The sequence below is a fragment of the Vulpes vulpes genome, chromosome 15 (genome assembly GCF_048418805.1).
Source record: "Vulpes vulpes isolate BD-2025 chromosome 15, VulVul3, whole genome shotgun sequence".
NCBI lineage: Eukaryota > Metazoa > Chordata > Mammalia > Carnivora > Canidae > Vulpes > Vulpes vulpes.
The window spans coordinates 49,583,074-49,599,561 of NC_132794.1; the positions used below are offsets into that span (position 1 = coordinate 49,583,074).

The 16,488-nt window shown below is 39.2% G+C and overlaps 1 protein-coding gene and 1 pseudogene across 3 annotated transcripts in view; both read right to left on the minus strand.

Annotated features, from left to right (window-relative positions):
- TTBK2 (tau tubulin kinase 2) overlaps positions 1-16,488 on the minus strand; it is a 181,525-nt gene that overhangs the window by 124,200 nt on the left and 40,837 nt on the right. For 2 of the 3 annotated variants that reach the window (XM_072740624.1, XM_072740625.1), the window contains one exon: positions 13,011-13,158. The exons of the other annotated variant lie outside the window; for it this stretch is intronic. In XM_072740624.1, coding sequence (XP_072596725.1) covers positions 13,011-13,158 — 148 coding nt within the window. The remainder of the gene's footprint in view (positions 1-13,010; positions 13,159-16,488) is intronic. 3 annotated transcript variants of the gene reach the window in all.
- Positions 1,484-11,751, minus strand: LOC140595771 (heat shock protein HSP 90-alpha pseudogene; annotated as a pseudogene).

Below are 16,488 nucleotides of genomic sequence, written 5' to 3' on the forward strand. Positions count from 1 at the left end.
TTCACAACCACCTTAGAATGTATATATTATTAATGTCCCCATATTACCCTTGGGAATTTAAGCAGCAAGTAGTGGAGCTGGTCCTGACTGCTCAGGTGTCATTTTTTTTTAATCAACTACAAGTTATGATTCTCTATATATCGTACTTCTGTTACTTTCCATAGGTCAATGCTACAGGCAATGGCCAAAGCATGCTACCCTAGTCCTCCTTAACTCACCAGTTGATTCCCTCCCCCACCATCAGTGCTAACAAGGTCTCAACATGCCTCAAAGACAAAATAGGATATTTTTAAGACAATGGGAGAAATTAAAGATTGTATTAAGAAATAACAGTAGGTATTTAAAACTACTGTGCTTATGTTACTAAAAAAAGTAGTATCCTAATGTACATTATAGACTTTATAGTTAATAATGTATCAATACTGGCTTCACCAATTATAACAAACATATCCCACTAACACAATATGTTAGTAACAGGGGAAACTGTAGATAGGGAGGGGAATATAGGAACTGTATATTTTCTGCTTTATTTTTCTGTAAATCTAAAACAGGTTTTAAAAAGTAAAGTCTAGGGCGCCTGGGGGCTCAGTCAGTTAAACATCTGCCTTCAGCTCAGGTCACGATCCCAGGGTCCTAGGATTGAGCCCCATGTCCTCTCCTTGCTCAATGGGGAGTCTGTTTCTCCATCTCCCTCTGACCCTCCCCCACCCACTCATGTTTTCTCCCTCTCCCTCTCTCAAACAAATAAAATATTTAAAAATAAATAAAGTCTATTAGTTAAAAGTTAACTTTTAAAAAAGTTAATGTCAGGGATGCCTGGATGGCTCAGCAGCTGAGCATCTGCCTTCGGCTCAGGGCATGATCCTGGAGTCCCGAGATCGAGTTCCACATAAGGATCCTTTAATTCATTTGTATTTGTCACAACCTTTTAAAGCAGAATGTGACTTGAGCACTATATTTCCACTCAGAACTTGCCAAGTTACTTTCTGAACAGCTTCACAACACACCTAAGTGGGCTTATAATTTTGTTACTCTAAACAATGCTTTTCTTTGGGAAAAAAAAAAAACCCTACAGATAGTTACTCCCATCAAGTGGGTTCAGTTTAACATACTAGCTTCTAGAGGACTGATACATGCCATTGATAACTGCAGGGGATATAAGATTTAAAAAGAAGATCCCAGAAGGTGAAAGTTGTTTTAACCAATATTTTTCTTTTAATCTTCAAGGTATAGCTCAGAACACTTCAGTGAATCTGGTTTTGCTAAGGAATCCACTTGACAGCTAAACATTTTAGACCACACAGTTAATATTAGGTTACATAGATCTTACAACAAATGTTACCTTGTCCTGTTAAAATAAGCCAACATGGAACTAGAAAAGAAAAACGTGCTGGGCTTTAGTTCCTAAATATCACAGTATCAGAAATAGAAACTTTATCTTTCTTTTAAGTAGTTATTGTCATGACACGGATTTTTAAAATGTTAACAAAAATAAAGAAAAACATCCTTGGAAATATATTATCAGAGGGAATGAAGCCAAAGTACTGAATACATTTATAAATAATTCTTGAGAAAGAGCTTAGTCTACTTCTTCTACATGTGACACCTCATCATCATCTCTTTTGAGAAGTGGCATCTCTTTTGAGAGGTGGCATCTCTTCCGGTCACACAGTAGTGGTGGGGTCCTCTTCATCCATACCAAGACCAAGTTTGATCATCCTGTAGATCCTGTTAGCATGCATCTTGGGATCTTTCAGACTGAAGCTAGAAGACAGAAGCACAGTTCTGTAGAGCAGGATGATCAGATCTTTCAGACTTCTCATTCCTGTCAGCTTCTGCCTGCTGCCATAAGGTCTTGACCATAGAGTGGTCAGAGTTTATCTCCGGTGCTTCTTTGCTGCCATGTAGCCCATGGTTGAGTTGTCACTTAGGGCTTGAGCCTTCATGATTCTTTCCATATTTGCCATCCAGCCACATGTGCTTGTGACAGTGCAGCACAGGAATATCACCAATCCATTTGACACAACGACATTTCCTACTTTTTTCTCCATGATATCCTACACAATTTTGCACAGGTTTTTAAACTTTTTTTTTCCTCTTCCTGTTTCTTTTTCTCTTCTTCATTTTCCCCAAGTTCCAAGCCCTCTTTGGTAACAGACACTAAAGTCTTCCCCTCAAATTCTTTCAGCTGTTGGGACACAGTACTCATCACAGGCTCAATCATATAGATCACTTTTGGCGATGCCTCCAAAGACGTTCCACAAAGGCCAAGTTTGCTATCTGCTCCTTGGTCTTACCTGTGATGTAACAGATATGCCTCTGGTATTCCTTCATTCTGGTGCAACAGTCCTTGAGAGAAACCATCTAATTCCCAAAAACATATGTGTAGCATCTTAACAGCTCTGAAAACTTCCAATTTTGAGAGTCTTCATGTATTCCAGGCTTAATATATATATTTTTTAATTTTTATTTATTTATGATAGTCACACACAGAGAGAGAGAGGCAGAGACACAGGCAGAGGGAGAAGCAGGCTCCATGCACCGGGAGCCCGATGTGGGATTCGATCCCGGGTCTCCAGGATCGCGCCCTGGGCCAAAGGCAGGCGCCAAACCGCTGCGCCACCCAGGGATCCCCAGGCTTAATATATTTTTTAAAGATTTATCTATTTCACAGGGGGAAAAGAGGGAGGGCAGAGGGTGAGGGAGAGAAAATCCCAAGCAGACACCCTGCTAAGCATGAAGCCTGAGTTGAAATCAAGAATTGGATTCTCAACTGACTGACCCAGGCACACCACGCACCTCCCTCGCCCTGCACTCAAGCTTAGTATTTTAGAGAAATTCTCATGGGGCACCTGGGTGGCTCAGTCAGTCAAGCATCCAACCCTTAATCTCAGCTCAGGTCTTGAACTCAGGGTCATGAGTTCAAGCCCCACACTGGGCACCATGCTGGGTGTGGAGACTACTTAAAAAAAAAAAAAAGAAATGTTCATAAAACTTTTTGTAGTTCTGTCTTCTGCCAGTTCAGTGAAGAATTCTAAGCATCTTTTGACCAAATTCTTTCCGATAACTTAAAATTTTGCTTTACTGCAACATCTCATGAGAAATATTTAGAGGAAGATACTCAGAGTCCACCAGACCACTAATGAAATTCAGATATTCAAGAATTGGCTTCTTGCAGCTATCTGTGATGAAAACTCAGAACATACAACTTAATGTTGTTCTTTTTTTAAAATAATAAATCTATTTTTTATTGGTGTTCAATTTGCCAACATACAGAATAACACCCAGTGCTCATCCCGTCGAGTGCCCCCCTCAGTGCCCATCACCCATTCACCCCCACCCCCCGCCCTCCTCCCGTTCCACTACCCCTAGTTCGTTTCCCAGAGTTAGGAGTCTTTATGTTCTGTCTCCCTTTCTGATATTTCCCACACATTTCTTCTCCCTTCCCTTCTATTCCCTTTCACTATTATTTATATTCCCCAAATGAATGAGACCATATAATGTTAGTCCTTCTCCGATTGACTTATTTCACTCAGCATAATGCCCTCCAGTTCCATCCACATTGAAGCAAATGGTGGGTATTTGTCATTTCTAATGGCTGAGTAATATTCCATTGTATACATAGACCACATCTTCCTTTATCCATTCATCTTTCGATAGACACCAAGACACCTTCCACAGTTTGGCTATTGTGGACATTGCTGCTATAAACATTGGGGTACAGGTGTCCCGGTGTTTTACTGCATCTGTATCTCTGGGGTAAATCTCCAGCAGTGCAATTGCTGGGTCATAGGTCAGTTCTATTTTTAACTCTTTGAAGAACCTCCACAGTTTTCCAGAGTGACTGTACCAGTTAACATTCCCACCAACAGTGCAAGAGGTTCCCCTTTCTCCACATCCTCTCCAACATTTGTTGTTTCCTGTCTTGTTAATTTTCCCCATTCTCACTGGTGTGAGGTGGTATCGCATTGTGGTTCTGATTTGTATTTCCCTGATGACAAGGGATGAGGAGCATTTTCTCATGTGCTTGTTGGCCATGTGTATGTCTTCCTCTGTGAAATTTGTCATGTCTTTTGCCCATTTCATGATTGGATTGTTACTTTGTTGCTGAGTTTAATAAGTTCTTTATAGATCTTGGATACTAGCCCTTTATCTGATAGGTCATTTGCAAATATCTTCTCTCATTCTGTAGGTTGCCTTTTAGTTTTGTTGACTGTTTCGTTTGCTATGCAGAAGCTTTTATTTTATTTTATTTTATTTTATTTTATTTTATTTTATTTTATTTTATTTTATTTTAATGCAGAAGCTTTTAATCTTAAGTCCCAATAGTTCATTTTTGCTTTGTTTCCCTTGCCTTCATAGAGGTATCTTGCAAGAAATTGCTGTGGCTGAGTTCAAAACGGTGTTGCCTGTGTTCTCCTCTAGGATGTTGATGGATTCTTGTCTCACATTTAGATCTTTCATCCATTTTGAGTTTATCGTTATGTATGGTATAAGAGAATGGTCTAGTTCCATTCTTCTGCATGTGGCTGTCCAATTTTCCCAGCACCATTTATTGAAGAGACTGTCCTTATCCAGTGGATAGTCTTTCCTGCATTGTCGAATATTAGTTGACCATAGAGTTAAGGGCCCATTTCTGGATTCTCTCTTTTGTTCCACTGATTTGTGTGTCTGTTTTGGTGCTAGTACCACACTGCTTTGATGATCACAGCTTTATAGTACAACTTGAAATCTGGCATTGTGATGTCTCCAGCTACGGTTTTCTTTTTCAGTATTCCCCTCGCTATTCAGGGTCTTTTCTGATTCCACACAAATCTTAAGATGATTTGTTCCAACTCTCTGGAGAAAGTCCATGGTATTTTGATAGGGATTGCATTAAATGTTTAAATTGCCCTGGGTAGCATTGACATTTTCACAATATTAATTCTGCCAATCCATGAGCAAGGAATATTTTTCCATCTCTTTGTGTCTTCCTCAATTTATTTCAGAAGTGTTCTATAGTTTTTAGGGTATAGATCCTTTACCTCTTTGGTTAGCTTTATTCCTAGGTATTTTATGCTTTTGGGTGCAATTGTAAATGGGATTGACTCCTTAATTTCTCTTTCTTCAGTCTCATTGTTAGTGTAGAGAAATGCCACTGATTTCTGGGCATTGATTTTGTATCCTGCCACACTGCCAAATTGCTGTATGAATTCTAGCAATCTTAGGGTAGAGTCTTTTGGGTTTTCTATCGACAGTATCATGTCATCTGCAAAGAGGGAGAGTTTGACTTCTTCTTTGCCAATTTGAATGCCTTTTATTTTTGTTGCCTGATTGCTGAGGCTAGGACTTCTAGTACTATGTTAAATAGCATGGTGAGAGTGGACATCCCTGTGGTGTTCCTGACCTTAGGGGAAAGGCTCCCAGTGCTTCCCCATTGAGAATGATATTTGCTGTGGGCTTTATGTAGATGGCTTTTAAGATGCTAAGGAATGTTCCTCCTATCCCTACACTCTGAAGAGTTTTGGTCAGGAATGGATGCTGTATTTCGTCAAATGCTTTCCCTGCATCTATTGAGAGGATCATATGGTTCTTGTTTTTTCTCTTGTTGATATGACCTATCACGTTGATTGCTTTACAAGTGTTGAACCAGCCTTGCATCCGGGGATAAATCCCACTTGGTCATGGTGAATAATCTTCTTAATGTACTGTTGGATCCTATTGGCTAGTATCTTGTTGAAAATGTGTGCATCTGGGTTCACCAGAGATATTGGGTCTATAATTCTCCTTTTTGGTGGAGTCTTTGTCTGGTTTTGGTAAGGTGATGCTGGCCTCATAAAACGAGTTTGAAAGTATTCCATCCCTTTCTATCTTTCACAACAGCTTTAGTAGAATAGGTGTTGTTTCTTCTTTAAACGTTTGATAGAATTCCCCTGGGAAGCCATCTGGGCCTGGATTTTTGTGTCTTGGGAGGTTTTTGATGATTGCTTCAATTTCCTCCCTGGTTATTGGCCTGTTCAGGTTTTCTACTTCTTCCTGTTCCAGTTTTGGTAGTTTGTGGTTTTCCAGAAATGCATCCATTTCTTCTACATTGCCTAATTTATTGGTGTTTACCTGCTCATAATATGTTTTTTAAATCATTTGTATTTCCTTGGTAGTGGTTGTGAGCTCTTTTTTTTTCATTTGTGATTTTATTAATTTGAGTCTTTTCTCTTTTGTTTTTAATAAGGCTGCCTAATGGTTTACCTATCTTATTAATTCTTTCAAAGAACTAACTCCTGGTATTGTTGATCTGTTCTACAGTTCTTCTGGTCTCTAGTTCACTGAGTTCTGCTCGAATCTTTATTCTTCTGCTGGGTGTAGGTTTTATTTGCTATTCTTTCTCCAGTTCCTTTAGGTGTAAGTTTAGCTTGTATATTTGATTTTTTTCCAGTTTTTTGAGGGATGCTTGTATTGTGATGTATTTCTGTCCTAGGGCTGCTTTTGCTATATCCCAAGGATTTTGAAGGGTTGTGTCTTCATTCTCAAGTTTCCATGAATCTTTTTAATTCTTCTCTAATCTCCTGGTTGACCCTTTCATCTTTTAGCAGGATACTCCTTAACCTCCATGTGTTTGAGTTTCTTCCAAATTTCTTCTTGTGATTGAGTTCTAGTTTCAAAGCATTATCATCTGAAAATATGCAGGGGACAATCCCAATCTTTTGGTATCGGTTGAGACCTGATTTGTGACCCAGTATGTGGTCTGTTCTGGAGAAAGTTCCATGTGCACTTGAGAAGAATGTGTATTCAGCTGAGTTTGAATGTAAAGTTCTGTAAATATCTGTTAAATCCATCTGGTCCAGTATATCATTTAAAGCTCTCTTTTTTTGAAGTGCTTAGAAGATCTGTTATTTCCAGAAAGTTGTTGAAGTCTCCCAGTATAAGTGTATTATTATCTAAGTATGTCTTAACTTTGGTTATTAATTGATTGATATACTTGGAAGCTCCTACATTTGGGGCATAAATATTCATGATTATTATGTCCTTTTGTTGGATAGATCCTTTAAGTATGATACAGTGTCCCTCTTCATCTCTTACTACAATCTTTGGGATAAACTTTATCTGAGGATTGCTACCCCAGCTTTATTTTGAGGACCATTTGATGGTAAATGGTTCTCCAACCTTTCATTTTCAGGCTGGAGGTGTCCTTAGGTCTAAAATGAGTCTCTTGCAGACAGCAAATAGATACGTCTTGCTTTTTATCCAGTCTGAAACCCTGCGCCTTTTGATGGGATCATTAAGCCCATTCATGTTCAGAGTTACTATTGAAAGATATGAATTTAGTGTCATCGTAATACCTGTTCAGTCCCTGTTTTTGCGGATTATTTCTTTGGCCTTCCTCTTTCTTTTACAGAGTCCCCCTTAATATTTCTTGAAGAGCTGGTTTGGTGGTCACATATTCTTTCAGTTTCTGCCTATCTCGGAAGCTCTTTATCGCTCCTCCTATTCTGAATGAGAGCCTTGTTGGATGGAGTATTCTTGGCTGCATGTTCTTCTCATTTAGGACCCTGAATATATCCTGCCAGCCCTTTCTGGCCTGCCAGGTCTCTGTGGAGAGGTCTGCTGTCAACCTAATACTTCTCCCCATATAAGTTAGGGATCTCTTGTCTCTTGCTGCTTTAAGGATCTTCTCTTTATCTTTGGAATTTGCAAGTTTCACTATGAAATGTCAGGGTGTTGAATGGTTTTTATTGGTTTTAGGGGGGGAAATCTCTCTATCTCCTGGATCTGAATGCCTGTTTCCCTCCCCAAATTAGGGAAATTCTCAGCTATGATTTGTTCAATTATGCTTTCTGGTCCTCTGTGCCTTTCAGTGCTCCCTGGAACACCAATTAAATATAGATTTTTCCTTCTGAGGCTGTCATTTATTTCCCTTAACCTTTCCTCATGGTCTTTTGTTTTTCTCTTTTTTCCCTAGCTTCATTCCTTGCCATCAACTTGTCTTCTATGTCACTCATTCTTTCTTCTACCTCATTAACCCTCATCGTTAGGTCCTCCAGTTTGGATTGTATCTCATTTAATTGATTTTTAATTTCGGCCTGATTAGATCTAAATTCTGCAGTCATGAAGTCTCTTGAATCCTTTATGCTTTTCCAGAGCCACAAGTAGCTTTATAATTGTACTTCTGAATTGGCTTTCTGACATCAAATAGTAATCCAAATTCTGTAACTCTGTGGGAGAGAGTACTGTTTCTGATTCTTTCTTTTATGGTGAGTTCTTTCTAGTCATATTGCTCAGTGCAGAGTGGCTAAAAACAAGTTGTATTGGAAAAAGGAAGAAAAAAAAAAAAGAAAAAACAAACAAACAAAAAACCAAAAAGGAGGAAGGAGGGGTATCCTCTGGTTCTATATACTGTAAATCCCTCGACTTCCCCTGGAGCTTTCTAGCACTGCTCTGTCAAGAACTTGCTCTTCCCATCCTTCCAGCTGGTCTTCTCGGGGAGGGGCCTGCTGTGCTGATTCTCAAGTGTGTGCATCTGGGGGAGTTGCCCTGCCCCTTGCCAGGTGCACAGCTCAGTGGGAGCTGTTTATCCTATAAGGCCCCTGTTCCCTGGCAGCCCCACTCCGTCCCAGGCACAGGGTGACACCAGGAGGGACAACCACACTGGCAGTGGCCAGCTCTCCAGCCTCCAGCCCTGGAGTCAGATCCCGTAGTAACTACCGCAGCTCCCAGTCCACACTGGCCTGGATGCTCCAGGGGTGGGGTGCTGATCTACACAGCTCGGGGGTGCCCTGCAGCAGGAATATCCTCGCTGTCCTGTGCCCTCCCAGCCTCTGCCTGTCCCGGGGGAACACAGGATCCTGGACCATGAACCCAGGTGCCCTGTGATCCGGGGTCTGCGCTGCTATAATCACGCTGCCATGGGCGTAGCCCCCTCAGCGCAGAGCCACCCCCTGAGCTTCTCCCAAGGCCTCACTGGGTGTGCACTCCAGCTCTTTACCGAGCTGGGCCTGCAGTGTGTGGCGCGCTTTCCCCTGGGGTGCACTTCCTCTGTTAGTGACCCCAGGAACCTGGAGGCTCCAGTGCCCCTCCTGGGATCCTGCCCAAGTGCCCTGCGAGCACCTTTCCATCTGGGAAGAATATGGAGCGGATTTTTAAAGTTCCTGCTTCTCTGTTACTGAGCTTTCCTGTCCTGTAGGCTATCACTGATCAGCCTTGTCCCAGCTCTTCATGGGGGCCCCTCCCCCACTTGATTATTTTTTATTTATTTACTTTTTCCATCTTCCTACCTTGTTAGAAGCACAAGCTCTTCTCTCTGTAGCGTTCCAGCTGTTCTCTCTTTAAATCTCAGGCTGAATTTGTAGGGTTTCCAGATGATTTGAAAGTTATCTAGGTAAGTTGGTGGGGACAGGTGATTGGGGACCCTACTCCTCTGCCATCTTGCCCTGCCCCACCCCCCCCAGAATCCTTTTAAACAGCATTGATGGTAGGTTCCTCAGGTATTGCAGAATTACTAGTGATCAGTTTGAAATCTTGAGACAGGTTTTTTCTCTTATACCACCACTGCAAATAAAACTGTATTTATTTAAAAGACAAAAAAAGAACAGTGTGGTGAGATATAGCTCAAGAATTCATTAAAATGGAGACCTGAGGATAGACAGGCTATCACTATAAAACATTTATTGAAGATGGGAGGGACACCTGGGTGGCTCGGTGGTTGAGCATCTGCCTTCAGCTCGGGGTGTGATCCCCAGGTCCTGGGATCAAGTCCTACACTGGACTCCGTGCATGGAGCCCTTTGCCTATGCCTCTGCCTCTCTCTCTCTCTCTCTGTCTCTCATGAGTAAATAAATAAAATCTTAAAAAAAAAAAAAGAAGAAGAAGATGGGAGAGACAAAAGAAAAAAGAATATAACAGACTAGGGAGGCCATTATCAATTATCCCCTTTGCTCCAAGTTTCAAAGCAAATGAACTGAAAGACAAAGGTCAGAAGACAGTATAGTCCAAATGGAGACAAGGAGGAAGTACAAATAAATGGTTATATAGAGATAAATGTTAATAAAAAGAAAACTAGGGATACTTTAAATATTAACTAAGTGTAGAAGTATTACCTAACAGGTCTACAGATAGATGGTTTAGTTGTATTTTTATTTTCAAGACTTTATGTAGATTCGAGTTAATTCACATATAGTAGAATATTAGTTTTGAGGTAGAATTTAGTGATTCATCAGTTGCATAGAACACCCATTGCTCAGTACATCAAGTACCCTCCTAAATGGATATCACCCAATTACCCCTTAACCCACCCACCACCCCTGCAGCAACCCTCAATTTGTTCCCTGCAGGTAAGAGTCTCATATAGTTTGTTTGCTTTAGTAGTGACTGACACATTCAAACACATTTGTAAAAACCGAGTACAATTTAGGAGTCTACCTTGATTCAAAAGAGAATTGTAGGATACTTCCAGAGTGGTTCAGAGAGCTGTGAAAAGAGAACAGTCTAATGTAGCAGCATAGGAGAGGTCATTTAGAAGAAAAGATAGGGTAAAATGCTAAGGCCTTCATACTTTAGGGCTGATGACAAAAGATCATACTAGTAATGAGAGTTATGCATGAGCTGAGGAAATCTAGGGTTCGCTAGTACAGGAAAGGCTGCAAGAAAACTGAGAAGTAAGGGAATCCAGGAAAAAACACTAAGAATTTTGAAAGGGGGAACTGATTTATTAAAAAGAGCAAAACTTAGGGTTCTGGCTAAATTCATTATAAAATATCCTTTTATCTTATAAAGAAATAATCTTTATATCATCTATCAAAAATTGAACACCAATTTAAAGATTTGAGAGAGAGTACACCCATGCACATGAGAGCTTGCATGTGCAGGAGGGAAGAGGGAGAGAGACAATTCTGAGATCACAACCTGAGTGGAAACCAAGAGTGCGATGCTTAACCAACTGCACCCCCCAGGCCCCCCTGAACATCTTTTTTTTTTCTAAAGGCTTTATTTATTTATTCATGAGAGACACACACAGAGAGGTGGAGACATTGGCAGAGGGAGAAGCAGGCTCCCCACAGGGAGCCTGATGTGGGACTCAATCCCAAGACCCCAGGATCATGCCCTGAGCCAAAGGCAGACATTCAACCGCTGAGCCACCCAGGCGTCCCTGAACATCAGTTTAAAACCAATGATTCCTTTAAAGGGCTAGCCTCTGGTTATGTATCTTCTCCTTACACATTTACCCGTTTTATTGGGGGTCAGTAAGAAGTCATTATGCCAAAAGGAAGGTAAGCATAATTCGGGCCATATAAAGTCAGCCCCAGATTCTAAAGCACCCTCAACCAGAGTACATTGTGAGGCATTAAATATGCAGGAGGCATAAGTTAGGAAGCCAAGAAAAGAGTCAAGGGCTGCCTCACTGAAATACAGACTATGGAATTAAAATAAAAACTCTTTTAAAAAACTTAAAAAGAAGAAATACAGACCAGAACATAAAAACCTATTTGTTTTTGGAAAGTGAAGAGTTCTGAGGACTAGGATGTGGTTATAAGCAGGTAGGAGAAACATTTTAGTTAACAGTATAAAAGATAAAATAGAAGGAAAAGAGAAACTTAGCTCCAAGGGTCTCCAATTCTTCCATTAAAAGGTACTAAAGTTATCTTCAAGCTTTATTCCATAGAGTCCTGGGTAAATCGTGGCCAAAACAGTCAAGAGAACCTACAGAAAGGACTACAGAGCTATATCCTGCCTCACCTGGAAGCATCTCCTCAGGGCCAAGTAGAGAAAGTGAAGTGGCATGCTCCAGGCCACACTGATGCTAACATATCCTTTATGGGCTCATCTGAAAGTCAAACAGATTTCCTTGGATCTGTGCAACCCAGGAATTGGCAGCTCCAGCTGTACTGCCTTCCTAATTCCCCATGTTTTGGGAAACCTAAGTTGGGGCTAAGAATAACTATTAAAAAGATCTATAATTTCATGAGCATCAGGCTCTCTCTCAAATAAGCCAACTGGTAGAGAAACCAGGATAATGAGAAAGCTTAGGCAAAGGACAACGCCTGCCAGAATACATTACCAGAATACATAATACACATTTCATCAACTTAACACAAACTAGTTTACTAGAATTCCAAACATCAGAAATTCACAAAGAGAGCACATTCATCCTGGAGACTACACAGCTATGAATTTGAAGGTTCTAGGCCACACAGTATTTTGTGCTTTTCTACTATTTCTACCAATTACAGTTATATCTATAATTTCAGCAAGTTCCTTTGCTCTATGTTAGTATTAAATTCTTTTAGATAATAATAAATGTCCCATGACAATATCAAATCTTCTAGAACTTAACAAGATCATTTAATGTGTTATCCACCCCCACTTAATTTTGATTCAGATAAAATGTTTAAATATGAGTAATATCAGATTATATCATTAAACTGAAAATAAAAGGGTAAATAGAAAATAGCAATATATTCAGGGTTTTACATCACTGGGTTAAAGTCAGAAAAAATGTTTTTTATCCTTGTGATAAAAAGTAGGAACCCAATTAGTAAAACAGATCTCAAAAATGACAACAGGGCTAGAAAAAGTTATTCTATGAAACTGAAGTTAATGAAATCACGTAACAAATAGTATTATTTTTAATCCATCCTGCAGCGATTTGAAGGCAGCTTCCTTAACGTGATTAAAGCATATTTACCAAAACCAACATGGGTAGAAACAACTCAAAGGTATTCATGTTCAGTGGTTTAAAAAAAGGGAGACAAATTTTCACCATAAGAGACTTACAAATACTTTCTAAAGCAGAATATTTCAGGTAATTCACTCTCTCATCCTTATTTACCATGAAAAGGAATTCCCACAGTCCAATTAGCCTAAGCAATTAATACTTCTACTACTACTAGCTAGTGATAAAATTTCCAAGAGAAAATACTAAGCATTGTTTATACTGAGCTTACACCTGATTACTCAGTTAATCGTTACAGAATTTAATGAGGCTCAGAAAGATAACAATAAATTATAAACTGTCTGGTACATCATGCAAAACAGCTTACCTTGTAGTTTTTTCAATACAGCCACCTCCATTTTCAGAACTTGTTTTGGTTGTTGAGCTGATTCTACCTTCAGTGCAACATTTTCCCTGGTAAGCATGTCCAAGGCATCGTAAATTTCTCCAAAGCCCCCACCCCCAATCTTCCTCAACTGCACAGGAAATAAGAACACACACATATATAATTACTAGAACATTCTAATGGGAAACCAATTCATTTCTTATATTAAGAAAACTATATGTAATTTTACTATCCCTATTTGAGGATAAAAGATTTCAATATTGTTAATTACACATATGCCAAGAGGAAAATAAATGCCTAGAAAGAGCATCAAAATCTTTTCCCACAGTTTTGTCTACAAAATGTAATGAAATTATTTCAGCCACAATTTTAAAATTTAGTCTACACCCGGCATCAAAAATGTCACAAAAAAAAAGCACAGTATCTGAATGTTTCACTTCCCACAAATGCCCAAGAACGAGATACGTTATTTTAACTCTAAAAGCAATCATTTGAAGACTTTTTAAACCATAAAATCTTTCCACCAACTGAAATCTTATCTGGAACCCAGCTGAGATGTGTATGTGGGGAGGTTGGAGGTGGGAGTGGGGCAACCAGAACCCAATTGTCTCACTACCATTCACCCTCCTCTTTGAGGCATCATGCCAGCTCCACAGAAAAGACAGAAAGCTCCTGTTCTAAGCTATCCCAGAGTTTGCTATATAACTATATACTCAATAATATGCTCAAATGCTAACCTCTAATCAAATAAAACACTTTCAACCAACACTTAACAGCCTTCCTGATAAAATGTGTCAGCTTAACTGGGGAATACCAGGATCTTTGTCTTAGTATTATAAGCAAGTTCTCAAGTGTTAATGACAACAGAACCTAGAACTATGAGCACCAAGGTGCTCATACTTATTGAAGTATATCTTCAAGTTAGACACAGCATGGAATTAGCCTTCTTCCATTTCCTGAAGGTCTTCTCTTTTCCATGTTATCAAACACCTAGGATATGATACGATGCAGGAAGTCATCACTGGAGGTACAGGGTCCTAAAACCTCACCACCACAGATGATTCATTTGAAGTTCTACTTCTTTCAACATTGGGTCTGTACTGATTACTGCCTCCAAGCTGATTTCTCTATCTTCTGAATTTCTACAGGAGTTATTTGCTTCATCATTTAATTCATCATTTTCCTAGGCTAACCACCTCAGATATCACTTGTATTACCACATTCTACTGGGGTTTTTTTTAACTTTCCACTATCAATGTCCTAGCCCCCTACAGTGAAACTAAGTTTCTTCAGAGAGCCAATCCTTTCTATTTTTTTGTTTACACTCTAGCAGGTGGCTAAGTGGTAACTACATAATTATTGCTAAATAACTATTCAATGCTTTGTATATAAGAACCACAATCCTTTATTCCAGTTGGGTGATGGGAAGAGATACCATGAAGAACTCCAGTATTAGCTCAGGATTAAAAATAAAGCTCCAGAACTTCATTTATTTTTTTGTCGGGCCCTGATTTTTCTTGATTCTTAACATTTGTCCATTAAACAAAATCTAGCGTAACTTTAAAAACTCGTTAACAGTACAAAAGGGATATCTAATTATGACTGTGGTGAAATGTTTTACCTTACAAAAAAAACCTTATCAAATGACAGAACCAAAAATCTACATCAAAGTAATAATTTTCCTCCTTGGTCTATTCCTGTCATTTCATCAATAGTGGAACATTAATATTTTGTATTGAGCTTGACAAAGCACTAAGATATCATAAATGTTTAAGATGCAAAGAGCTAGAGACAGTTTAGTATGATGGGGGTGTGCAGATTAGGGAAAGAATAGAGGCAAGACCTGTGGCAGACTTTCTTTCCCAAAGATGATCACAACAATATCATTCATCCCTTTTGCTCTTCCTCAGTGTAACCTTACCACTCACCCGTCAAGACCCAGAGTCTATTCCCCACCAGCTTAAATCTGGGTAGATCTTGCAACTGCTTTGTCCAACAGAACATGGCACAGTAATACTGCACCAGCCTTGAGAAGTCCTTTACCAGCCTTGTAGCTTCTGTTTTCTGTCTCTCAAAATCCAGCTAACATGTAAAAAGTGTGACCATCCTGAGAAGCCACGGACCTGTAGAAAGGGTCCTAGTAAATAAGCTACAGGGATGAAGCAAGGTGGGTAAGGAAATGAAGGACCTCCAAGTCAACAAACAAGCCATTTGTGAGTGGATCCTCTAACCCACACAATCCTGCAAGTGCCACATGGTTAAGAGACAAGCCACCCAGGCAAACTTTTCTCAGATTCCTAATCCACAAAATCATAAGCAAATTAAAAATTGTTTTAAGCCTCTAGGTTTTGAGGTAATTTGTTCATAATGGTAGATAAGCAAAACACCATCTGTAACAATGAGCATGTGATTTCTTACTAAAATTCCACTATGTCTCCCAAATTTGGAGGACATGTTCCATATATATATATTCGTTCGAATTATCAGGACACAGCAATTATGCCAGGCGTAGCTTCATTTGTCACCTTTTGAGATGTCTACTGAAAACAGCCAAACTTTATCACAGCACTTAATACAAAGCACTCACCAAAGCAACACTCATTCCTGACTTACATAAAAGATTACTAATTGCTGGAATTTCTCTGTACTAATCCAATATGACAACATGGTTCTTTTCTTATATTTACCAAGTAAATTTTCAAAGAACTACTGATTTGCCTACTTGGTAAAATCCTGTATCCCAGACACAACATTTGTATTCTAAAGGAAGAATCTTCTTTTTTCAATCTGTAATAGATTACGGAAACCACAAAATAACTTTGCTAAACTTTCTAATGGAATAAAACTTTGACTAATAAAAGAATGGGTAGCAATAAAATATATATTTACATCTAAGACAAACATTGTTCCTTTAAGAGCAGGAAAGACGGAAGATTCCAAATCTAGGCAAGTCTTCAGAAGACTACTAGGATCATGTTGAAAAGACTCAAGAGACAACGTGAAGGGTGTTCCCTAGTCAAATGAAACAATCTGGTGATCAATAAGGATAATAACTACAACTGAATGAAAGACATGAAATATGTTTAAATCCATGAATTCTTAATTGTATATATTTTAAAATATCATTGGTCACTTTCAGAAAATGCTAGGGAGCCAATTCATTATTCTGAAAACTGGTAAATAAGAAAAAGAATAAAGTATTTATTCTGTTTTCCTAATCAGAATGATCTCAGGGTAATCAAACAGCTGATGACAGGAAATTTTTCTTTGTAGATGTACTTCAACTAAAAAGATGAAGGAATGACAGAATGTCACAATCTGCGATTAATAGACCAAGAAAATGATGATTAATAGTGCTAAAATGTTAATGGGCAACAAGACACACAATGTCTTAATGGGCAATAAGACATTATGTGCCTCCTACTGACAGTTCACGATAATGCCTTTATGAAAATAATGC